The sequence below is a fragment of the Harpegnathos saltator genome, unplaced genomic scaffold (genome assembly GCF_003227715.2).
Source record: "Harpegnathos saltator strain DR-91 unplaced genomic scaffold, Hsal_v8.6 scaffold25, whole genome shotgun sequence".
In the NCBI taxonomy this organism is placed as follows: Eukaryota; Metazoa; Arthropoda; class Insecta; order Hymenoptera; family Formicidae; genus Harpegnathos; species Harpegnathos saltator.
In genome coordinates, this window is record NW_020230039.1 from 2,427,323 (window position 1) to 2,455,073 (window position 27,751).

The 27,751-nt window shown below is 37.2% G+C and overlaps 1 protein-coding gene and 1 long non-coding RNA gene across 2 annotated transcripts in view; one reads left to right on the forward strand and one right to left on the reverse strand.

Moving 5' to 3' along the window:
- LOC105183745 (Sol1) overlaps positions 1–27,751 on the reverse strand; it is a 455,377-nt gene that overhangs the window by 296,507 nt on the left and 131,119 nt on the right. The window contains exons 5-6 of the mRNA XM_025298993.1: positions 12,966–13,177; positions 11,482–11,559 (exon numbers count right to left, since the gene is read on the reverse strand). Coding sequence (XP_025154778.1) covers positions 11,482–11,559; positions 12,966–13,177 — 290 coding nt within the window. The remainder of the gene's footprint in view (positions 1–11,481; positions 11,560–12,965; positions 13,178–27,751) is intronic.
- On the forward strand, positions 20,812–25,909 carry LOC105185055 (uncharacterized). Its single transcript, XR_849922.3, has 5 exons — positions 20,812–21,604; positions 24,623–25,017; positions 25,115–25,279; positions 25,425–25,513; positions 25,783–25,909. It is a non-coding gene; the product is annotated as an uncharacterized LOC105185055 (long non-coding RNA).

Consider the following 27,751-nt stretch of genomic DNA (forward strand, 5'->3'; position numbering starts at 1 on the left):
GACTTCTAGTAATATTGAGAATACTGCGGGCGTCATTCTATCCTTGTTTAATATTTAATGAAAAATAAGGATTAAACAATGCCGGCTATATCTGTTGCGAATTTAAGAACGCACCCAACATGTAAGCAAGGAGAGCATCCGAGTGATGTTTTCGAACGCACCCCTAGCAGGGATTAATCTGGTGCTAACCAATTTAAACGTTTACTTTGCAAATTTAATGCATTAATCGGTAAATCGATTTTTTTTTAGAATGTGATTGATGTTATTTCAATTTTTTTTTATTATTCATTTTTTTTATTAATCGTTATTTTAAACATCGATGTATTTTCGAACATCGCCCATTCCTACTCATTAGGTCTGTTTACGTTGCTTGCACTTTTGACACTTTTACACCTCACGCCCATTGCACTGGCTTCTCTTTAGAAAGAAGAGCTCTAATTGGGTTTATCACGTCCAGTATGCAACATTAGGCATTAGATATAAAAATGTCAAAAGTGCAAGTAACACGAATAAACCTATTTGATCGATGCATCTCATCTGATCGATGAACGTAAATATCACTAGGAATGATACTACAACTGCATTCCGATATTCGCTGTCAGTATAAAAATACAGTTTGTGTCACGTATACTATAAATTTTCAGTGCTGGTAGCGAATATCGGGACGCAGCCTATATTTATAAAGCTTAATGTATTATACAAATAGATCTAGCGTAAATGTGTGTACTACATTTAGCGTAGAATTCAATCGTATGTATCATATTATGTTACATTGTATTATATTACATTCGATATATTCCCTAGTAATATTATATCCAGATATAATAGCACTGATTGAAAAGACTAAGTTTTAATATAAGTGTCAAAGTTTTATTGAAGTTTGAGCTACACAGTTAAAAACGTTTCGTACTTTTGTTAAAATTTTTTATGCGTAAAAAGTTTTTTGTGTTAAATTTTTTACACGGACATGTGTTAATTTAACATATCGTTGTTGTGTTACTTAGACTTTCTTGTGTTAAATTAAGATTAACTATTTTCAAGTGTTAAAATAACATTTTCAAGTGTTAGAATAACACAATTTATATGTAAATGCATGAATTATTGCTCTAACATATTTTATATGTTAAAGTCAACACCTAAAATGTGTTACTTTCCTCATTATAACAGTTACCATATGTTATATTATATAAAGATTAGATTTTTAACACATAGATTATGTCAATATAACATTTTCATTTCATCAAATAATAGATCATTACTTTTCCCAAATGTTGAAGTAAGTAATTCATTGTATGTCAATTTTACACAAACTGTGATTCTTGACGGCATTCAAATGTTAAATTTTTTACATATTATGCGTGTTATCTTTTAATATTTGCTGTATGTTAAATTAACATATAAATGAGAGTGGATGATTTGAAATACATGAAATATGTCAAATTTAACACATTTCTTACAGTGTATATATATATATATTTTTTTTTTAAATCTTCGAATGATGATTCGAGACACATAAAATAAGTTAAATTTAACATATTATTTCTTACAGTATAGTTCATCCATAAACTCCCATTTTCTTAGGAACTCTTTTGAAATTCTAACAGTGGAATTCTCTCTTACTTTCTAAATAGTGAGAATCTGATTAAGTTATATATATCGCATATATGAGACGAATGCCGATATCATGTTTTTAATTCCAGCGAGAGCAAATTATTATCCTCACGGTTTTAAGGAACAAAAGAAGCGGTAAAAGTGACTTGTAGAAATGTCGGAGAAAGTTACAAGATCCTTGAACCGTATAATTCTCGAGAGATTGATATGGAAATACAATATTACACCATTTCTCTGGAAGAAGCTGATGTTGGGTGACAGTTAATCCGTCATTTTTCTTCCCCTAGTAATTAATGCTCATTAGTGTGCGCATATTGATGTGATATCTATGAAAATCTTTTACACAAAGGCAGCTTCAGCCGGCGATATCATGCGTGAGGAAATGAGAAACGATTATCCCTTTATGGGTTCCCAAATATTACGCAAATTCCTTTGTTATTCTCTTGCGATAGTGTCAAAGTTACATATTACAGACACACCACGTATAAATATTTAATACAAATTAGCCGTGCTTCTCTCTGTGTTGTATTAATAATTAACTTTATAACAGTATTGTCACGGACCGACTACTTTAACCGTCGCGTTGTCACGCAAGTAATTGTCCGAGAAGAGAGAGAGAGAGAGAGAGAGAGAGAGAGAGAGTCCCCTTCTCTTCCTCCTCTAATAAAACACACACACACACACACGTACACACACGCACACGCAACACCGCCGCCATGTTTGCGCCGACCTGGTTAATAAATTAACGTGTGACAAACAATATTTGCCGTCGGTGTGCGGCATCAATGTGATATCTATTATGTAGGAAATTTACTGTTATGCGTATACACATAATCGTATATATACTCGATCAGCGTTCACCAGAACGTTTTTAAGCGAGATGTGCAGCGATATGCGTAGAAGCAATATACTAGACGGTCGTGGAACATATATATTCATAGCTAATGAATAATGTGAATATTCAAGAATATAAAATTGAAGTGCTTGCGCTTCACTTGCACGACCGAACAAGTTTGTCATTCCGCCCGGACATTAAAGGCCGGAGAGAGGCCATCTAACGCCGATCGAACATCACCGCCGCTGGTACTCGTGAAATCGAAATTGCGGCGCGCCGGCGTGCCCGGTGTGAAGTCCACCACGGGACGGGACTTTAGAGAACGCGATTTCAGCTTCTTTAGATTTGTCCACCGAATGTGGCGCACAATATCCGCCGGGTTCACAAAATGCCACTCGGACGGCAATAGATTTCAAAGCGATCAAGGAAGATTTTCCACTGCGATCACGCTAAGAACGTGATACGACTTTATGTCTTAGACATACTCGAGCACTGTACCGTTTCACTTTGATCGATGAACCGCCCCACATACATAGATGTATATAAATGTGGTGGCAACTTTACTCCTCTTACATTACGCTGCGTGTAAAGGTCGTATTTTTTAAGAGTGCTTCACACGGTGCTCATATGCATGATACACTCTGAGGGAAAGAAAATGATCAACCCTGTTGAAATTAAAAAAAAGAGCTGTTCGACAAATTTGGACTCTTTTTTTGTCCTACGAGTGCGATTAGTTATTTTTTTTTGTATTTTTAGTCGTTAAACATATAAATTCGTTGTTCAAATTTCTTAGCTATCATGTCACAGTTTTGAGAATAATGGAGTAAAATCGATAATCTTGGAGGATTTTGTGACGTCGTAGCAACGGTAGAAAATTATTATTTGTTTCAATTTTATCAATGCCATACGATCGTACGAGCTTTGAGCTTTAAAAAAGTGTCGTTTTCACGTTTTAGTGCGACTTTTCATTTTAGAGATGTAACTATTTAAAAATAACTTTCTTTCCATGCAGTAAAAATAAAAGAGAAAAAGGAATTGCATTCTGTTTTAATACTGCATTGTGCGGAGAAAAAGTGTTTTTTATACATAATATAATCGGAAAGTAATAGAGATCAAAAAGCAAGACAAAATTGACAAAACACAAATTTCGTAGGTATGACGTCGCTATTCAGCAAAGTGCGCAGAACCATTTGATGCGTATAGACAAATGCGTGTATGAAATTGCTGAAGTGATTGCTTTTTTATCTAGTATTCTCTCGTGAGGCGAAGTCTCTAGTGTGGGATACAGTGTTCATTTTGGGCGCCAAACATATTTTCTTGTTCTAAGTAAAACGGAAAATAAAATACTAGCAAAATTCAGGTAAGGTTATTATCACTAATATTACAGTAATATTTACTACAAAAATACTTAATTTCTTTACTGCATGATTATAATCACAAACGCGAAACATTTGATTTACGACGGAACTACGAAAATACGAAAGAAATAATAAGAATTTCCTCCAAACAATACAGGGTGTCCCATTTTAAATAAGCCAGGCAAAAATCTCGAAAAATATGAAAGATATTACGAAACGTTTCAGACAAAAGTTGTATGGTTTCAAAGGAGACATGGAGTAAAAAAGTCTAGTACACCACTCTTTTCTCCGACAAATAGTTAGCGAGATATCGTAAGTTAAATATTGAAAAAGTTATCGAGTTTCCCTTAAATATCTCGAAAAATATCAGGCGAATAAAAAAACGTTTCGAACAAAAGTTGTTCAAATTAATTGGCAGAAAAAGACGATATAATAAAAAATTGGAGTTTCCATTTAGAAAAGTAATGATCAGTGAATATCTCGAAAGTAGCGCCATCTGTAAACAAAATGATATAATTCGTTTTATGTCCTCCTTAAAACCATACAACTCTTGTCCGAAACGTTTCTTAGTATCTTTCATATTTTTCGAGATTTTTGCCTTTAAAATGGGACACCCTGTATATCGCGTGAAAATGTAATATGAACATCTGAGGAAAACTTTTAATAAATTTGTTGCGTCGCACATCGTCGTAGCATAAAAAAAAATTACATCGTTACATAATGTGAATTAAATTGCGTCAGTATGATGTAACTTTAACGTCCAATTCAATAGAGAAAAAAAAATCATTTTACATCGATCCATTCGCACAATCGCGAAGATTCATTCGGGCTGGCTGGCGGTGCGAAAAGGAGAAGCAAAGGTGCAATATTATGTAGAATATACAAAATAGTGTTGTGATAGTAATAAAGAAAATTCGTTATCGCGACTGGGCTACGTCGTAGAAACTTCACGACACTTACATCTTAAGTGTAAAGCGCGCGCACACAGCAGAAAGTTATTATTAGTTTCAGGAAAGCGCACTTCCCGTGCTGGAGACGAGCGTAAAATAGCGGGAAACAACGTTACGTCATTCGCAAAGTTAGCATCGTGCGGGCACAGTGCATACGTAGCACTTTCCCGAACAGAGAGAAAATTGCAGAATTTCGATCCATCATTCGTACACCGCCTATTTCGTTTTTCTCCCCCGCATTCTCGGTTCTCCTCTCGGCCGCCGCCGCCGCCGCCGCCGCCGCCGCCGTACGACGTACGGGCGCAGTCTGGCGGAGCCATTAGAATTTACCGTCTCGCGGCTGGCGCATTATCTGCGACGAAATACGTTATTTTTCGGCGAGCTAACGCGTATATACGTTTAGCGGAACATTACCCTCGTCGGCGCGCGCGCGCGCGCGCGCGCGTATGTCCGCGGATGTTATTTATTGCTTATTCGCTTCACTCCGCGCCACGGTAAACAGTCGCTGCTGTACGAGTAACCGTAAAGTGATCCTGGATGCACGCGTTATTGCGCCGTGCTGTCCCGGCACGCAGTTTGTTCTACGGCGGAGCGTGAGAAAATTGGAAAACTTGCCCATTCGTTCTCGACGGAAACAACTTTCCCCGTCTATTTATCGGCGCACTTAATTTCTGCGGTAATTACCTTATCGACGTCCGTTTCGCCGCACGTTCGATTAAAACAGGAGAGAAAAAAAGAGAGAGAGAGAGAGAGAGAGAGAGAGAGAGAGAGAAAGAGAGAAAGAGGGCGCGGGAGGAAGGAAGGGGAAGGGGGAGTGAGAAAAGGAGGCAGGGGGACGAAGAAAGAGAACGCGGGTGAATACGCGCGCGGTAGATTTCCGCGAGCGTAAACCGGCGATATTTTCACGTAACCGCCCAATTACGCAAATGAAAGCTGCTCTCGCTGCGACGACGTTGCTCATTCTCACTTTACGTAATTACCGTTAGTGCATAAACCTACCCATGAATCCGATCGGGATGTATGGACGCCGCTCCGAAAACATTTCAATCTTCCACTTCTCCTCCTCCTCCTCCTCCTCGCCCTAACGACTGTGAAAAGGCCGTGCTCTCTGGGAAAGCGATCTTCGCTGATAATAGATCTCTTTTCGAGGAACGCGAGACAAACGCGTCAACGGGGGCATACTTTGCGCACGTACGGTGCAGCTGCGCGGATAATTTAGAGCACTTGGTGAAGAGTCACGCGCATACGGAAAAGCAAGGCTGAGCGGGGCGGTATAAAAGCACCGAGGATACACCGAGCGCAGCGTGTTTTACGGTAAACCGAAGCATCGCGAGGAGGTGGGTCGGAAGATGGTATAGGATCGGGCTCGACGAGCTTCGGTATCTCACAGGAGGCTCTCCCATTCGAGCCTCGAGCACTCTCATGACTCCGTTGTGCTGGTAGAGGCTCTCATTGCCACGCGTCTCTACCTCCTACCAGCGGCGGATGTTGTTGTTCGGCCGTATTACGAGATAGATTTACATGAGTAAACATGTCGGGGGTCTAGGGTCCCACGTGCAAATTGAGATTAGAGCTAAGCCCGAGAATATTTGAATGATTTGAATGCGCGTATTAAAGCGCAGGACTCCGCGTGTGTATATATCGAGGATGCTCCTGCGCGGAAACTTGCACGGCCGGGAAAAATCTCTCACGAGTTGACGCTAAATCCGCCGGAATTTAGCGTCCCGACGTGTCTTCTTTCCTACTAGATATCGTAACACGCGACATGTGTCATACGAGTTACGTAATATATTCTTTTTAGCTTCTCTCGAGTGAAATTTCAGCCGAGAAATCAACGGGCAGCCGTGTTGTGTGCTTGAAAATTCGGCTGATCTTTCTACTCGCGCAGAGCGAATTCTTCACTTCGATATTTGCGGGCGAGGCCGGAAAACGCGGGGAAACGTAAGCAGTAAGCAAATTGACCAACTACAGTCGATTATTCTCCTTACACAGGGAAATAGGTCTCAGTACGTACGACTGGCTGACGATCAGACGAAAGTTCGGTTGTGTTAAAACTCGATCGAAGTAATCGAAAATAATTGACCGATAGAAAACCTCCTGCAGAATCTTTCTATTTCCGCACAACCGAATTTTCCAATCAATTCCTGCTTTTTCCAAATAACAGAAAATTTGGTCGAATTCAATTCAATTATAAGAATTGTTTTCTCCGTGTACGGTCGAAAAATAATCGACTACGATCAGTCAGTTTTCCCACTGCTTAAATCTTACTGCTCACAGTTTTCTATCTGCTCCCGAACTGAGTATGTTCATTCGAAATTCAAGAGCGAACGTACCTGACGTATTCCACCGTTACAGGGTCAAATTCACTTTAATCGATCGAAACGTTCACTCGTATGAAGTCAGAATCCAATTTAAGCTTGAATGAAACGGTCACTTTTGCGTTTCTCCGCCGAGTGATGGTATATTCACCATTCACTATTCCTTCGAGCGAATTTTCACTTGTTCCGAGTGAGATATGTTCCGAGTGAGATATATTCAAGATATTTGGATGATATTATATTGAATTATACGTCATTATGATATATTATATAGAGATATTCATAATTAACCAAATATTTCAAAGTGACTTCGAAATGATGAATATTTAGAAGTCTATAGACGAAACTTATTAGTTCTCAAGCTATTTATATCATTCGAAGATTTAAAAAAAAAAAAAATATATATATATATACACTGTAAGAAATGTGTTAAATTTGACATATTTCGTGTATTTCAAATCATCCACTCTCATTTATGTGTTAATTTAACATACAGCAATATGTTAAAAAGTAACACGCATGATATGTAAAAAATTAACACAAAAATTTAACATTTGAGTGCCGTCAAGAATCACAGTTAGTGTAAAATTGATATACAATGAATTACTTCAACATTTGGGAAAAATAATGATCAATGATTTGGTGAAATGAAAATGTTAGATTGACATAATCTATGTGTTAAAAATCCAATCTGTATATAATATAACACATAATAACTGTTATAATAAGGAAAGTAACACATTTTAGGTATTGGCTTTAACATATAAAATATGTTAGAGCAATAATTCATGCATTTACATATAAATTGTGTTATTTTAACACTTGAAAATAGTTAATCTTAATTTAACACAAGAAAGTCCAAGTAAGACAACAACGATATGTTAAATTAACACATGTCCGTGTAAAAAATTTAACACAAAACTTTTTACGCATAAAAAATTTTAACAAAAATACGAAACGTTTTTAACTGTGCGATCATCAATTTTCTTCAATGGAAATTCCAATTTTTTATTATATCATCTTTTTCGACCAATTAATTTGAACAACTTTCGCCAGAAATATTTTTTATTTGCCTAATATATTTTGAGATATTTAACGAAAACTTGATAACTTTTTCAACATTTAACCTACGATATCTCGCTAACTATTTGTCGAAAGAAGCAATAATACTAAACTTTTTTACTTTATTTAGTCTCAAAAATATATTGCTACATTAGTACCCTAACTTTTGTTAACTTATTAATCTTCGAAAATTACCAAATTATATATGTATATATATATAATTATTAATAACTATATTTAATAACTATTACGATTTTTGCAAAATGCTATTTGATTTTTCTTCTCAGTTTGACCTGATTAATCTTCACAATTTTTCGTTTCCAAAAAGTCCTGGCCTATATATATATACAGATTGGCCAGGACTTTTTGGAAACGAAAAATTGTGAAGATTAATCAGATCAAACTGAGAAGAAAAATCAAATAGCATTTTGCAAAAATCGTAATAGTTATTAAGTTACTAATGATTGAAAATGATCACATCTAGAGGCTCTCTTAATTAATAACTTGAACAACTTATTTGCAAAATGGTAAAGGACTTTTCTTCTCAGTTTGATCTGATCAATCTTCACAATTTTTCGTTTCCAAAAGATCCCGAACACTCTGTATATATATTGAAAGTTTTCTTTTTCTTTAGATTGATATAAAATGTAATACGACAGATCGAAAAATGTGATTTTTGTGATTCGATCTTCATTTTAAGAAATTGCGATTTCAATCTTCTCGTTCACCCCGATATTGTGACAGGAAATAAAAAATATATCGGTTGGTGATGTACAAATGTATTATTAATCAATGATATAATTAATTGAGTACCTTGCTCAATTAGCACACGGAGGAAACACTGCTTATATACCGCGCATGGTTCAAGCTGATGAGAAACTAAGGAGAACAAAAGTTTTGTATATACTCGATTTTTCACGAGTATCCGTGATATTTAGCAGCTGCTACTTCGCATCCTGCAAAGTCACGTTCCGATAAAGGGGATCGCAAGTTAAATTCTCCGTCATGAATGAATAGGCGGGCAGGCAGGCAGAAGCCGAGTCATCGACTGGAGCTACTTGTCAACTGAATTTATAGCGGATACTTAGGATATAAGACAAGCATCTTATTTTCATGAAAAAGCCGTAAAGTTCCTAGTCCGTCGAGCTTTCGCCACGCCCATAACATACGGGTGATGATTCTACAAGCACAAAGTACTCACAAAGTTTATACGCTGCCGCGTTACGGAGAAGTTATGTGCCGAGAGCCCCCGGGGAAAATCATATTTCTACACGTATTCGCCGGGCGCTCATGTTGAAGACATCAAAATAATCCTTTTAAACAACGACAGGGGCTATATACCCTTGGGGTTGACGTTACACTTATTCTTTCAGACTTCATAAAAGTGTGTTACATCTGGGGTAAAATTTTATTTTATATCGAGTATCCTGTTTCCGCGCGACTGTTCGTCACGTCTTCAAGATTACATTTCAGCCATTCGGCGCGATAATTTTTATATGAAGCTGCCTATAACGCTGCAAGATGTCTAACGATAAGCGCGACATTCGCGGTGTGATTGTAAATCAAGTCAAATTGAACAGGTTATTTGATATAACAGGTTATTTCAACGCTAACTTCTTTTCTTAAATGGAAAGAAATATATTTTGTTGCAGGATTTGAGGAAATATAACATTTTGCATGCGAAACTCTCTTCTTATTTCTTCAATCTTTTTCACTAAAAAATTTTAGAGAAATTTAAAATGCGTGAATTGTTTGTAACCTTATATAAACATGCATGTGTATGCGAGTGCGAGTGAGGCAAAGGGTTTTCCCTTTTATAAATAATTTTCAAAATAGCCACTATTTTACTCCATACAGAAATAAATTCAGCTCTTGAATTCCCGTCGTACGATTGATTTCAATTGACTCATCTTCAAAGTTTTATTTACTTTATGCTACTTTATTTACTACTAAGAATGTTTATATTCTATAACAGAGCTGGACACGATCTGCACATTTTGAGCGAAATTCAATAATTTATATATATATATATATATATATATATATATATACGCATACACACATACGTATATAACGCATAAACATATATATTTTAAAGTGATTATTAAACGAGGAAACAATTTTAATAATAATGTGACGCCCCAGCTGATTTCTTATACAGCGACGGGCCTGAGTGCACCGCGATCGTCGCTCCGGCCACTAAGCGCGGAGTGGTGCGAGGGGGACGGTAGGCGTCACCTACTGAATTTCATCCGAAATGTGCAGATCGTGTCCTGGGGCTGTATTCCGTACTCGCGTACCGATACTTGTCGGTGTCGTTAGCAGTATTGCGCAGCTTTTTTGTTATATGAAAAACCCGCGCAATGTCGCTAACGATAGCGACAACTGTCGACATGCAGGTACGGAATACGGCCCCAGCTCTGTTCTATAACAACTGTAATCGTTCTTTTTTCTCTTTTCCTTCCTGCACTCGCACACAGATGCATATTCATGCAAGATTACAAGGCATTCACGCATTTTGAGTTTTTCTAAAATTTTTTAGCGAAAAACATTAAAGAAGGAAATTCCGAAAAGTTTCGAATGCAAAATTTTATGCTTTTTTAAATTCTACAATAGCAAAAGACTTCTTTTCACAGAAGGAAAAGTTGATTTTGAAATAGCCCTGAAAACTGACAGCCGTATAATTTTTAAAGTCACCGTCATACATCCCCGTAAAAACCCTACAATTTTTATACTCAATATTTTTTCTACAATATATATCTTAGAAAAAAATTTAGGTAGAAATGTTTCAAACTGAACTCTGAATAATGAAAACACCTGAGTGCTGTCACGTTTCTGTAAATTAAGTCAAACTTTTAAGAACAAAAGAAAAACGTTATTTTGTGTTTCCTCTGCGAGCGACGAGTACAGGTTTAAGACATTGCCTCGCGCGCGATTATTTGCTAATTTTCCTCAATTAATAACTCAGAATTTTACATGGTCTGCAAAATGGTAGAGAACCTTCTTCTTCAGTTCGATATAATCCACAAGCACACGACAGCAGGCGTCATCATCGCAGAGCTTTTCCATCACATCGCACATAATCACTCGCCAATCTTTGATCTTTAACCGCTTCTTTTATCGCATTTATTTCTAGACACCATAGTGCTATTTTACGACAGGCTGAAGCAATTTGCACCTGTCATGTCTAAAATAGAATCCAATTTTATAGAGGCGTCCTTTCACTCACGTGAACTTTCTCCTCTCGTGAAGGAAGAGACAGAGGTGTCATGGGGCGCAGCAGCGGGGCGATTATTGATTAAGAAAGGTGATAAATCGTGCGCGCAACATGCACAGCGTATACTTACTGGTAGCGCTGACAGCCGGTCCGATGACCGAGTGCTTGGGGTTCCCCGTAACGGCCCCTGGGACGACCTTGTCCAGCTCTGAAACACATTATTGTAATTATCCCCGGAATATATACAGTGCCGTTAATTACAACGGGGAATCGTGTACGTGCAATGGACCGCGGCCAATCTACCTTAGCACAAAGGCCCGGCCTGCATGATTCATCGCCTCGTAAATACGTAAAGACGTCAGCGCGCACTTTCCCGCTCAAGTGAGCGCGCAACAAAGGATTAAGACGAGACACATTATGTCGTAATATTGATTAATGTCGGCGCTGATCGAATCTGCGAAGGTATCGCCGACAATTAAAGGGATATATCGAGCCAAGGTACGAAATTCACTCCTCGTTTCGCAAACAATTTCACGTCACGTCCGTTTATCGTCGCATTGCATATCCGTTAATGGCAAAGTTGCGAGGAGCAGAAATAACGACAGGTAAATTCGATGAACGGCATGTAAAAGGAGTCCAATGCACCCGCGATTACCGGGCAAGCAAAGAGGCTGCCGAGCAGCGGCGCAAGCTCTCTGGATATCACGGTGCGTTTGAAAGCTCCGTGCTCTTCCTTGCCGACTGCGAAAAGCGACTACGTCGTTAGTGAAAAGTTGCCTTGCAGTTCTACCTCGTGGTGCTTTCGCATTTTGACGACGCAGCGACGCGCGATGTGAAGTTTTCGAAGCTTCAATTCGGCCCGCTACCGGCTGAGTCTGCGATCTGGCGCTCGCTTCAATCACTTACTCTTATCTAGATCTGATAACTTTTGAGCGACTCTCTTTGATTCCTTCGAGCCAACACAACGAAACTTTCATGCCGGGGAATCGTTCGAACTGAAATCGCGAAAAATATGAAATATTATCAAAAAATATGAAATATTATCGGGAGACGCAAAGAGAGACTTGAAATATTTAAGATGTAAAATCTTTCAGAGAGTGAAAAAGATTTTATAACAAAAGTATTTGAAATCTCTTTTGAAAATGCGAAATATCTTATAGAAAGGAATATCTTTCATTCTTCCTCACGTGGAAAGATTAATCGCTACGCTATAATAAGAAACTCGCGATGTCTGCTTTATAAGAAGAAACTCGATGTCGACGTGCACAGCGACGTCTCTAATAACGGAAAATCGCCGTACGAACAAGAAGGATGGACAGTCGTCGGGTCAATGGCCCGGGCGATGAAGAAGCCCGAAAGATGCCCGGCCGGCCAGCAGCACGCGACGTGAAGTAATGGATAATTTAATGGCTCGCCCCATGGCTTTGGGCGCTCACTTGGGTGAAAGCGCGTCACCAATGGCCGCGGTATACATCGCAAGATGAGACGGTACCGAAGAAAGAGGAACGAGAAGGAGGGGAAAGGGAAGGCGGTGACTGTGGCTGTGGCAGGATCGAAGGGTCGAGGAAGGATGGATTTTCGTAATGCCGACGAGTAACGTCATTCGTTACCGACCAGGATGCGGCGCATCGTCCAATGGCTGGAATTGGAACATCGCCTTGAAGCCTTGGCCTGGCCACTCGGAATTAGCGACGAACTCGACGTAGAGGTCTGGTCCCGTGCTGAGTACCTCCACTTCCGCTCCTTGGTTGCAGAGCACGGCTATTGTGGGCGCCCCTGAATCCGTCCCGTCGTGCACCCTGATTAAATCCGCCCTATTCAGGCAACTGTAACAGGATGCCTTTCGTTAGGAGACGACAACTTATCGCTACATTGCCTTCGACCGCGAGCAGCCCGCTGAAAAACCGAGATATTCGTTTCTAATCTAATTTGCGCTCTTACAGCCGCGGACAAGAGACGGACCCGTCAATCAGATCTGTTTTCAATTAAGCCTACCGAACCTTTTCCGAATCGTCAGCTGGTGTTACTTTGTGGGAGATCTGATACGCCCTTGACATTACACAACGGTGTCAATTGACAAAAGAGTAAATGAATCTAAATTTTGCAGAGGAGGACAAACACAGACAATGACTACGACGATGACGACAATGCATCCGAGCGACGTAAATCAGGCGGGAGATGTATAGGGTGTAGCAGCAACATACAGATCAGTATGACGGGTTGCTTGGCCCTGTTCGGATGATAACGCAGAAGTTACCGAAAAAGTCTCTCGTTGACTTTATTGATAATGATATTTGCAATGTTCCCAGTTACGACAAATAACACAAATAATTACGATCGATTAAGTTGCAACCAATATGTATATTGCGTTTGTAGTCTATTCATACTTTTGCAGAAGCGATATTTGTAGAAACATGGATGAAATACAATATATAAGACTTTTAAATATTTCAATATCGTTCTTCCTAATCTCCAATTTCTATCGAATTTTCCAACGTGAGGAAACAATTAAGAAATTATGCGAAACTAGGAAATATGTTGTATTATTTATCTCTTTAAATATTACTCTTACTTATTCTGCTTTATTCCGTAATATTTATTTCTCAGTTTCATTTTTTAAACATTTTTGCTAATTCAATGAGGCTCGGCTCCCGTCGGTAAATGGTCGATAAACTGTCATAACGAACACGGTGCAAAGTAAGTTGCATTTGTCATAACTGGGAATATGGCAAATATCATTATCAACAAAGTCAACGAGTGACTTTTTTCGGAAACCTCTGCATTATCATCCGAATAGGGGCAAGCAACCCGTCATATTGACCTGTATGTTGCTGTTACACCCTGTACATGCATATTCATATTTCTGCATCAGTCAGCATCTATCAGCATTATTTTAATATTATTCCGGCGGAAAAATCTACCTTTCCTTTTAAGTATTCGCATCTCTCAATGAAATTAATTTATTCAGAAATTACAGTAATTTATTTTCATAAAAGCATTATATGTCTCATTCCTGTGAAAAAAGGAAAAAAAATATGCAGTGGAATATTTTTCGCGTGACTGCTCTATGTCAGTGAAATTGCTTTGTTTTAAATTGCGATAATTTATTTTAACAAAAACGTTCTCATTCCTGCGAAGGATACAACAGTGTAGTGTATTTTTCGCGAGACACTGCTACTACTACTACACACACACACACACTGATGATTTTGGAACACACGCACACATTTGGTGCGAGCGCTGTCACGCCTCTTGATCAGGTTTAATTGTCGCGCGAAGGAGAGAAGAATCTCCTAAACTACTTGACAACGAAGGTATATTAAGTCCGCTTCGAGAGTCGTGACTTGTCTGGAGATAGCGCTGCAAGGAAACGAAAGAATGGAAGACAAAGGAAATGGAAGACAGGACCGAGCGAGACAGTTCAGTAGGGTTAAAGGTGAAACTGTGAAGAGTGTACAGTGACAAAGGATGCGCGTCGGCAGGACGCGCGATGGGCCGGGAGGTAGTGACAGACTAAGGAGAGAATCTCGACGACCGGCGATTTGTTTTATACGTGTACCCGAACTACTCCGCTCGATCGAACCCGAAGAGCATTACACCTCCCGGCGGTACTCCCGGTCATACCAATTGCGCCACTATACTGACGTGATTCACCGTGGTGGTCGATTTCAAAGCTTGACGACGGCCACCGAGATAACTATATTATTCGCACGAGTTAAGCAATTACGCTGGCACAGAAAGATTACCGTCGAAGAGCCGAAGATTGAAGAACCGCTCCTGTCCCGCATATTTTCCCTACACATTCATCAGTGTTGGTCTCTTGACGTTTAAAATATACAGGGTCTCTTGACGTTTAAAATATACAGGGTCTCTTGACGCTTAAAAGGTACAGGGTCTCAGGTATTTCTAGTCATACACGCATTTTTAGATCTAGTCACTCGGGCAATGACTTGATTCTTCAAGAGGATAACAATAATATTTCATATGTAGTTTCTTCTTTTTTTAAAGCTGCGTTTCGAAATAATTCTGATAGTACTGACAGTACTGCTACTGAAACCAGCGTATAGTCGTTCCAAAATCATCAGTAAATGGTCAGCAGTGTGGAAAATGGAACGCATTTGTAATATCATGTAGTGATTGACAGTGATATCTAAATGTAAAAATTGAAAATAAATTTAGAATTATAGCCAATTTAATACTAGTTTTATTTGGTACACAAAGTATCACAAATTTTCTTGAACATAATTTTCAAAGTTCATCAGACGACGAAAAAAATATTTCATATATTTTATACGTTTTATTTTCTTTTTCATCAATTACCGTGTATTTTACTCATGACATGTTTTACACTTCTTATTGTAGGGTGCTGGTGTGAATCTCGTGTATTGCAGCTAAGGAGTAATGTTTGCGAGCATTAAATGGCGTGCGTGGAGTAGTGAGTAGAGGGCGCTCGAAAGAATCGAGAAAGATCGCCCACAGGGAAGTGCTAGATGACATACTTTTCTGAAAAATGTTGTAAGACGATATACGAAGAGTGTGTTCAGTATATTCTCTACCTATTGTACCAATTTAAATTTTGTTAAATATATGTGTTCAACATCAAACACGCTTAGGAGTTATTATTAATTTCTACATTATTTATACAGAGTGTCCAGGATCTTTTGGAAACGAAAAATTGTGAAGATTAATCAGATCAAACTGAGAGAAAAGTCATGTACTTCTATTTTGTAAAAATCACAATAGTTATTAAATTATTAATGATTGAAAGTAACTATACCTAAAGGCTCTTTTAATTGAAAATTTACGTATTTATTTACAAAATGGTAAAGGATTTTTTTATTCAAAATTACTTAATTTACAATTATGACAGTTATTGTAGCTATCGGCAGGGTTAGGATTCAGAGTTCAAAGTTCAATATACTCATATCTATCACTAGACAAAATAGCTACCATAATATAATATAATTGTATAATTGTATAATTATAATATAATTGTAGATTAGGTCATTTGGAGCGAAAAAGTTTTTTATCACTTTGCAATTAAGTACACAAATTTTCAAGTTATCAATTAAAAAGTCCTCTAAATGTGGTCATTTTCAATCATTAGTAACTTAATAACTGCTACCATTTTTGAAAAATAGGGGGAGTACACGATTTACATATTTTCTTAGTTTGATTTGATTAATCTACACAATTTTTTGTTTCCAAAAGATCCCAGATACTCTGTATACGTCTAACATAAATTAACATCCAAATACCATATGCGTTATTGAACTTGCATTAATTCGGGATAATGTGTGAAATTAGCTCGAAGTCAGTAATTCCCTAGAACCTAATTTCGTAAAAAAGGCAATTTACCATCTTGCAATTTACTGGAAATTATATCGGAACGCGAAAACAATACTGTGTTAGCACTGTCTTTTTCTTAACTTACTGCCTTTTTTACGAAATTGGATTCTAGAGAATTACTTCCGGCTAATTCCACACATTATCCCGAGCTAGTAGAAGTTCAGTAATGCATATGGAGCTTGGCTGTTAACTTATGTTAGACTTACACAGAACAATTTTTGCAAAACTCGTGAAGTCATAGAGCGGGTTAAGATAAATGTAAAAGTCCCATACCGTTTTGCGATATTCGCAATAATTATCGAGTTATTAATGACAGAAATCTTAGAAGTAGGAGCGAGGGAAAGAACAATGCGTCGTTATTCGTGTTTTATTTTGTCGCTTCTACGTCTCGCCGCACACTGCCAACAGTTGTTAAATCGACTGGGCCGCGTTGTGACTAAGTAACACAAATTTTACATATTAGCGCGATTCACAATAATGCACATATATACTGACTTAAATTACACATACTACTACATACTATTTCATAGTTGAACGGATGAAAGAAATTTGAACCTAAGCGCCTACGACGCTTCTCCGATCATCCATCTCGGCACACGCTGACTCGTCAGATTTCTGTCATAAATATGTCGATAATTATTGTAAATATGGCAAAACGGTATAGGATCTTTATGCTTGTCTTAAACCGCTTTGTGTCTTCACGAGCTCTGTAAAAATTGTTCTGGGATACTCTGTACTGTTAGAACTGTCAGCGCATTTCGGAATGCAGACCATATGTAATTTTATGTTTTACGCTACAAATTTTATGGTTTACGCTGATTTGTCTGAATATTATGTAAAATGTTGTTGCTGTTTATTGAACTGTTGTGTATAACTGAAAATCTCTACATGGTAAAAAATATTTCAATTCATGTAACTGAATAAACTAGACGAGAATTCGGTGATGAAAAATGACATCTTTGTTATGGCAACCGAAAAAAAGTTCGCCTGAACTCGTTATAATTCGTTATAATTCGAAATAACTGGAAACAGTTGATTGATTCGAAATCTTTTACTGGAATCTGTTCTTACAATCGAGTTTCCCATTTGGTCTCTATTTTTTTCTAGGCAACGGAAAATTTAGTTACACTAATGGAATTGTTTTTTCTTCATGTAATGACCCTGTATTTAATAAGCGTCAAGAGATCAACACTGGCCAATACGATACTTACGATATCTTGCTAACTATTTGTCGGAAGGAAAAATAACACTAGACTTTTTTTATTCTATTTCGTCTGAAGATTATGTTATTATAATAGTGCCTTAACTTTTGTTAACTTATCGACTTTTGGAAATTTCAAAATCATTAAATTAACAAAAGTCAAGACGCTATTGTAACAATATATTCCAGATACTAAATAGAGTAAAAAAATCCAATACCACTTTTACTTCCGACAAATAGCGAGATATCGTAAGTTAAATGAAATTAAAACAGTAAACAAGTTTTCCTTAAATATCTCAACAAATATTAGGTAAATAAAAAAATGTTACAAACAAAAGTTGTTCAAATTAATTGGTAGAAAAAGATGACATAATGAAAATTGAGATTTCTATTTAAGAAAAGTAATGATCAGCGAATATTTCGAAAGTGACGCCATCTGTAAACAAAATTATGATATATAGTTGTTTTATGTACCCCTTGAAACCATACAACTTTGATCTGAAACCTTTTTTCTAAAATGCTTAGTTTTCAAAATATTTCGCCGTCCCGGTACTTTTTACACCCTATATAATAGAAGCTGAAGTGACAGTATACGATGTAAATATCGGCTCAATTATATTCGTATTTAATAAGTAAGAATGTAATAAAGATATTTGTGTTTTTTTCCGATTCCTCCGTTGCAATTGTGACATCGGCATGTATTATCTTCGGCAACTCATGTGTCACTTTGGCTCCTGTTATATATTATCGTGCAAACTCGTGGCTCGCAATCGAAATCATTTGACATGATTCTCACTTCATCGGAAAGAATCCAAACCCTTTAGTAAACGAGCGTACATAGAATTTCAAAACGGTTTCAACACTTTTTGAGTGCAGTTCGGAACGCAGTCGACGATGCAATGAGAAAACTTGTTCCTGAAAAATTCCCAGAAGTTCAGGGGATGCCATATTTGAGAACTTTATCGACAGGACACTGACTTTTTCTGCAAAGTTTATATCGTACTGGTTGCACAGAAATATGTATTTACACAATAAAAGTACGTGCAAATATGTGAATTGGAGCTTTGCTAAATATCCAATGAAAATGATAAAAAATTGCGAAATTGACATTTCGAGCTGCCAGTTAGTCCACATATTTGCCTGATGCAAAAATACTGCTGTTTGTACATACCAACAGTGTAGTTGTTCTGTTGAGGAAAATTTCCAGAACATTGTTATATTTTTACAACTGAATCTATAGGCATGAAAATATATACGAAAAGTTTGCAGAAAAAATTTTACACATGTATAATTATTTTCTGCTGAGTTTTTCGCTAAATTATTTCCCGCTAAATGTGATAAAACGAAGCAGTACACATCTATATGTACGAGAGATACGAAAAGAGTAAGTTGATTATATGTGCGTGTGTGTTAGTGCTTATCTAAGGTAAGAAAAGAGAGTACGGAATAGATGGGCATAGTTTTTTTTTAGTTGGAAATAATACATCTGTATTATTGCAATAAATAATCAACAACATATTAACACACTCAGTAGAAGATAATGTTTAAGGTACAGAAGAATTTTTGTGACAAAAAATTCATGGGACGCCAATAATAACGAAATATTAAAAATATTCTGTGAGGGATAGATGGTCAGGTGTCCAGGTTAGGTGGTCATTTATGAAGGGATAGTTGGACATACCTATAATAACATAGAAATTTGTTTATCGTTATTTATTTTTTTTAATATTTTACATCCTTTTATTAATTATTAATATTGTTCATTAAAGAGAGAAAAGAGAAAAATCAATTCGGCATCTTTAAACGAAACAAAAAGCAGTTTAAAAAGTAGTTTTAAATAGAAGTTTTTAACGTTAGGTGCTCAGGGAAAAATGATAGTCGAATAGATATCAAATCGACGTCTTTTATACGTCTAAAGCAGGGGTTCCCAACCGGAAGTGCTGGGGGTGTGAAAAAGCATTCTTGGGGGTGCGAGGAAAAGTGATTGTAATTAATAATAATTAAGATGAATTCTGGAATAATCCGGCATTTTTATCATCAAATTTAAAAAAATGTTATTAAAATTATATTATTTTTATTATTATAAAATTATATATTTTATATTATTAAAAATTGGATATCTTTATTGATTTTTAATTTCTTACCTGAAAACCCTACCAACTAATTTTTACCATAAAACATACGAATAATTTTTTTGTAGGGGATGTGAAGATTCATTAATAAATTTTTAGGGGTGCGAAATACAAAAAGGTTGGGAAACTCTGGTATAAAGCACCTAGAAAACGTTGATCCGATGTCCATTGCTATTTCTCGCTGAGTAGGCTACCCATCTAACCCTGATAAAAATGACCCATCTATCCCGTTTGGAGAGTTCGCATAAAGATGCGTATATCGCGTGAAATATAGTCTCGGTGGTGAATTTGAAGGCTAAGTAAGCAAATATGTTTCTTAGCCATTTAAGTCAAGGTCTAATGTTGAAAAAAATAAATCGTATTCGCAAGATATTTTTCCGACGTGTGAAATATTTTGGAGGTTAATAGAAACATAAAACATTTATTTACTCACAATAATAGTGTTTTTGTGCATCAGGAAGAGACACACCTACTCGTGGTACATCCAACTCACAACTGATCGATCAGCGCTGACGCCTAGCATATATTGACAAAATTATAGTAATTCACCATCTATCCCCTACGCCCATCTATTCCGGATTTACTCTAATTTAATGTTTGGACGATCGTCTTTACATGATCAACGCTCTTGGAGTTCCATTCTGGGATTTCTTTAAATTCTCTCATTGGACATCTGCTGCATCCTGAACTGCATCCGGCGAAAATGTTCAAACCATTTTGAAACCCAACGTGCTTCTTGTTCACTAACTCACACGCACGCGAGCTTCGATCTGGCTAGCGCGTGCATACGACGCGACGCTTCGTCGACTCGTGTGCCTCGTATCGACAGGATATTTCGTATCCGGCCGGAATAGGAGCGCGAGATTATTTCCGATACGCTGGCGAATTTGGATGAATATACGTCCACGGGCGAACGCAAATCAAATCCGCACCGGAGAGTCAGGTCGGAAAGTTTAACTGAGAAGTTAGTGGCTCGCGCGCGTAACTCAGCTCAACGCGGAAGTAAGAAAATCCGCCTATCAAAGTTAATCTAGCGTAACATCGAACGCTCGAGAGTGTACACGAAATTCTTCAAGTGTCCAACAAGATTTACCCCGGGCCATCGCCGGTACATCAGTTCGCTCTCGTTGATTTTACACTCGTAGCCTATCCATTGTTTCTCAATGGTTGTTCCGTGAATACCGTTTAGAGTGCCGTTAGCTTTGAAAATTCGAAGTGTGCGAGAAGTATCGAGCACTCCGGCAATGAGCCGGTGAGGAAAGAGGGTAGGAGGAATCGTTACTGCTTTCTATTATCCTCCGATGCGAGTTATCGACAGTAGAGTGGAATTGCTCATATTCGATACGCGTCTGTCTATATCTTGTCTCTACAGAAAGGTATTATTGATACTGTCGATACTAGCGATAACGTTTCTCCTAACTTTGCCATTGGCGGCGTGCATGCGCAGTTGCGTCGAACTGGAACAAAAGTGTATCGAGTGCTCGACGGATGAGTCTCTCGGTATCCATCAACACCATCCGCGATAATATCCGAGTGCGTCTGACGGAGCGGCTTAACGTTGATATATGAAGGTATTTCTCAGCTCTCGCCCGGGCCCTTACAGATTTTTACCACCGGTCTTGGCGGAAGAGTACCATCGGCCACGACATAAATTAACGTTATCGATCGTAGATTTATCGAGAGTATTTCGCGTATCGCCTCTCACAGTTCGGCCTGCCTGCCTATCTGCCTGCTAGTTCGCACCTGCCTGCCCCTATTTGCTCCTCTATCTGCCTTTTCTCCTTGCGCCAGATTTACGCACGCTGTGATTATAGTTTTAAATATATTATTTCATGGAACACCTCTCCCCCTCCTTCTAGATTGGCGATTCATGAAAAATAAAAAGCAAACTAAATGCGGAGCGCGACCCATCTGGCTATTCTGCCAATGCGAGATAAAATATTTCTCCCCCGAGTTACGCTGTATATTCATTATCGTATTATCGATTTCTCGTTTGCTGAAAAATTATTAACGACACGTAAAGTTTTGATAAATGAACTTAAATGAGAATTGAGATATACATACATATATATACAGGATATTCATTTAATTTAATAATTTCGAAATTTCCAAAGATCGATAAGTTAACAAAAGTTAGGGCACTATTATAGTAATATATTTTTAATAGCAAATAAAGTAAAACAGTCTAATACTATTTTTTCTTTCGACGAATAGTTAGCGAGATATCGTAAGTTAAATGTTGAAAAAGTTACCAAATTTTCTGTAAATATTTTAAAAAGTATTAGGCAAATAAAAAAATGTTTCAGACAAAAGTTGTTAAAATTAATTGGAAAAAGAAGATATAATAAAAAGTTGGGCTTTCTATTTTAAAAAATTAAGTTGACCTTCGACTGACCTTGAAAATGCCCTCCAAATAAAAAACTGGTAATGCCATTCTCTTTCCCCTTCGAAATCATGGAACACGTGTTTTAGCTTTTTTTAATATCTTTCATAGTTTTCGAGATAATTAGCTGGAAAGTTTTCAAATGAACACCCTGCATACAGAGTGTATGAAAAGTATCGAAACTCCTTAATATCTCGGAAAATACGTATTTTAGAAAAAAATATTTCAAGAATATGTAATGAAAAATAAGAGGTTCTAATTAAGAAATTTAATGTGACCTTCACGTGACCTTGACAACGCTATTAAAGATCATAATAATATTGCCATGTAATGCGCCTTATAAAACCCCACTAACTTTCTATGAAACACTTTTCTAAAATGCGTATTTTCCGAGATATTAAGGGGTTTCGATACTTTTCGTATACCCTATATATGTACGTATGTATATTACAACATTCGGAAATATTTTATATACAGGGTAGGGGGTTATAAGTTTACAACCCGAAGTGTGAAGGTAGATTAGGTTAAGACAAACATAAAAGTTCCATACCGTTTTGTGAGATTCGCAATAATTATCGAGTTATTAATGACAGAAATCTGAGGAATGGGAGCGCGCCGCATAGATGATTGGAGAAGCGTTGCAGCTACTCAGGCCACAGCGCGACCCAGCAACTGTTGGCGGCGTGCGGCGAGACGTAGGTCCGGCGAGATAAAACAACGAATAGTGGCATTGTCTTTCCTCTCGCCGCGCACCGGCAACAGTTGCTGGATCGACTGAGCCGTGCTGCGGCCTAAGCAGCTGCAACGCTTCTCCAATCATCTATGCCGGCGCGCTCCCACTCCTCAGATTTCTGTCACTAATAACTCGATAATTATTGCGAATCTCGCAAAACGGTATGGGACTTTTATGTTTGTCTTAACCCAATCTACCTTCACACTTCGGGTTGTAAACTTATAACCCCCACCCTGTATACAGAAATACTAAGAAGAGCAGTGGATCAGTTAACATACAGAATTCATCTGCACTGTCGAGTCCAAGGTTAAAATTTTAAACAATTATTAATAAAGAATAGAAATACCAGATATACTTTTAAACTTCATTTTACTATGTTTGTGACTTTGACTAATCTTGAATGTACTATGTGACTAATCTTTATGTAATATATCATTGAATTTATCTTAAAAACGGCTATCTTATACTAAAATAAAAAATTTCATAAAAAATGAAATTGACCCTGAAATGTCAATATAAAATAATTATTTCCACTGTATGACGTCTCTGTTTGTATTAAACAAGTTGACACGAATTATTTTTTCATGTTTTCACAAATTTCGCTAATAATTAAATTAATAATTTTATAGGATTCACCCTGTATATATGTATTAATTTTTATTTAAATTCATTTATTAAAGCTTTACGCGTCGCTAATTATCTTTTAGCAATCAAGAAATCGACAACATAATAATAAATGTGTAAACAGGGTGTCCGGGATCTTTTGAAAACGAAAAATTGTGAAGATTAATCAGATCGAATTGAGGAGAAAAACACATACTATTTTGCAAAAGTCGCAATAATTATTAAGTTATTACTTATTGAAAATGAAGCTTTTTTAATTGATAACTTGAAAATTTGCGTACTTATTTGCAAAATGGTAAAGAATTTTTTTACTCAGAATAATCTAATCTACAATTATATGGAGGCTATTGTGCCTAGCGACAAGTTCAGGATGCAAGGTTCAAAGTTCAATATACTCATATCCATCGCTAGACATAATAGCCATTATATACAATTGTAGACTAGGTCATTCTGAAGAAAAACTCTTTTATCATTTTGCAAATGAGTAGGCAAATTTTCAAGTTATCAATTAAAAAAATCTCTAGATGTGATAATATTTAATCATTAATAATTTCATTTAATTTAAATTAAATTAAATTAAATTTAATAATTTAATAACTATGCGATTTTTGCAAATTGGTTACAACATGACTTTTCTCAGTTTGATCCAATTAGTCTTCACAATTTTTTATCTCTAAAGGATCCTGGACATTCTGTATATTTTTTGCCCAAAAAGTACTCGGAATCAGGCAATAAAACATAAAATGTTCAATTATTCAGGTAAATTTATTTTGTCTCCTTCAAAATAGTTCCCATTTTGTGCAACATACATATGCCAACGCTTAATTTAATTTTCAAAATATTTTTCAGAAGCTGATTTTGGTGTGGCCTTAAGTTCCTTCAGCAAATTCTCTTTTACATACTGCCTTAAAAGCTTATCACTTACCACGAAGTGGTAATTTGAGTTTTGGGAAGAGAAAAACGTCACAGAGTGCCATATCTGACGAGTACGGTGCTTGCGGAATAATGTTAGTCGAGTATTTGGCCAAATAGTCACGTACGAGAAATGATGTATGCGATGGTGTATTATCGTGATGCAAAATCCATGATGTTGTCTTCGGTCAAAATGGTGTAGACAGAGCCATTTGTTATATTAAGCTCGGCAACAATCTCTCTTTCACTCACATAGCGATTTTCAAGCATTAATTTATTCACTCTTTTAACGTTTTCGTCGGTATTTGATGTGGATGGGCGACTAAAACGAGGTAAGTCTTCGACGGCTGTGCGACCTTCTTTGAACAATTTATACTACTTATATGCCTATGTTTTTGAAATATAATTATCACCATATACTTTTTGTAGCATTTTCAACGCGTCGACACAAGAAATGTCATTGAAAACACAAAATTTAAGGCAAACTCTTTGCTTCATACTATTCGACATCGCAAAAATCGCAGATAGCATCTGAAGTCGACTGACATAAACAGCTGCCACGAACAATGTTCAAAAACTTATTTCAGAAATTCGGTAAGATCGAACAATTAATCGAATCGCAGAATCATATTTTTTGAACACGATATGAATATCTTTTATATAACTATAACAAGTCTGTTTCGAGGCAACGCTAGGCGAATGTCAAACGCGAGGCGAATATCAATTTTCTTGTTTTCAGGAATTCATTCCTTCTCCGAGCCCGGACAATATTACATATATATTTAGAATCAGAATTAAAGATAAAGGTGTGAAGTTTTACAAAACAAGGTAACATTTTGAAAATTTCATAACGATACTCCCACGATGGGAGAGACGATAAAACGATTTTAGTTACGAAAACTGCCCACGAAGGGTGAAAAGATATTTAATTATCTTTTAACATATCGAATATCTCATGATGAGAGAAAACTTTGTTTATTACATAATTGAAAATTCCTCTTATTCGAAGTCCTACGATAGGAGAGGAGAAAGTTGTTCCTTTCAAAATGAATATATTCATCAGAAGGACTATTTATTAATTCTTTTCTTAATTTCAGATCTTAATCCAAATCTAGAACTTGACCAAGACATAGAAAGATTCTATTCATCCCTAATTCCTGGATTCCTAGACTATCCAGACTGAATTTGAGAGACTTCTCTTATAGCTGAACCCATCATAAAATTGAAAAGGATCTACTATTTCATCGGATGATATCAAGACCTTATAATTCAGATAAATATTAATTTTTTCTATTATTATTAATTATAAGAGTAACTCTATTTTGTTTTAGTTTAATACTGTTTCTTCTTATTGAGTTCGTTTTTTTTATTTTTCCAATTTTAAAGAATTAAAAGAATTAAAGTTTTTCTAAAAGCGTGAACCAGAGAGATTTAATTTAAAACAAACAAACTAATTAATAGATATCACCTCTAATTCTGTATGGAAGTTAAATACAGTGACACCAACTTAACTACAAAAGGATTTTGAAATATTATAAATGCGCGTCATTTAAATGAGCAGTTCCAGGTATTTTTTTAGCAGGAGGCTTGAAACGACGCATAATGATTGATTTTCCATACGAGCACGGACTATGAAACAATGAACATTTACACGGATTGATGACATTTGCTCAGGTTCGCGTATTTTCCTGCGGTTGGATACTACGACTGCGACATTCATCCACCACAATCTCGCATTACCTCGTATAAATATGTCAGCGTAGAGTTAATATTTCATTCGTTTAGCCCAGTTACACGAATGGCGTTGCCATCACCGCTACTTCCATATGCCGTAACCATCGATAGAAAAAATATAAATGTCTCCGGTTAATTTTTTATATAATATCAGACGTGACGAAAGATATATCGTCGTTATCTACGCGAAAGATAGCCGAGTTTCTTTACATCTTTGTCGCAGCTGCGCGTTTCAATATGAGGATTGATCGGAACGTAAGTACATATCCGGAATGCGTGCGGATAATTGATACGCTACTGCGTGAGTTGACAGTCACAAATTTTCTCCTTCGTGGAGGGTAGTGGCTGATTATCGCTCCGCATTAGCGCTGAATTTGTGGTTTGTGAACCACTATGCTACGAAGCTATAGCCTGATAGAACGCGCGAAACAGAATATAGAGTGAAGTTTAAATGAGGTTCAGTAGCCGTTGACATTCAGGCAACTAAAAAACAGCCGCGAAATATAAAGCAGGCTTAAAAAATTGAAGCGACCGCGCATACTCACAAACACGTGTTCTCTTATTTATAGCATGTTAAAAAAGAGTTTTTTCATCGTGCGACAATTTCTCTAAGCGCACGTGTCTCGCACATACACACACACACACACAAATATAGGGATACCAATTATATATAATATCAGTGTTTACACAGGAAGAAAAAGAGGAAGGAGAGAGAGAGAGAGAGAGAGAGAGAGAGAGAGAGAGAGAGAGAGAGAGAGAGAGAGAGAGAGAGCCCGGAGCAGAGATTTGACGCGGCACAAACGGCACAAAATATTCCCGAAATATTTTAGCCGAAGACATGCGGCAGCTAAAGCGGATTACCCACACAATGATATTTCTCTTCCATTTTCAGCTGCGTTGTTTCATACTTGCGTAATAACGTAATGCGATTTGAAAATTGCTTATTATTCCGTATCACGTTGCGCCTGCTTCGAAAATTATATTTGGTCCCGCATTATTCGAGAACTGACCCCCTCGCCCTTCTCCAGCCCTCCTCACCCCTTTCATCCCTCGCAGCCGTTCGCGCAATTTTCTAATTTCGTTCGGCTAATTTTCGCTCCGGCGTCAGGGGGAAAAAATATCCGTCGAGATGATTTTCGACGTGGAGGAATCTGTGTCGACGAATTATCGCGAAACGATCGAGCAACTTGAGCGGAGGTGGAGGGGAAACTCAATTTGACGGAGCGACGAACGTCAAGATTTCTCTTGGTTGCGCCAGTCGCGACATTATTTCTCGTGTGCTTCAGCATTTTTCCCGTAAAAGCACGCGCTTTTCAATCGGCGGATCGTCGA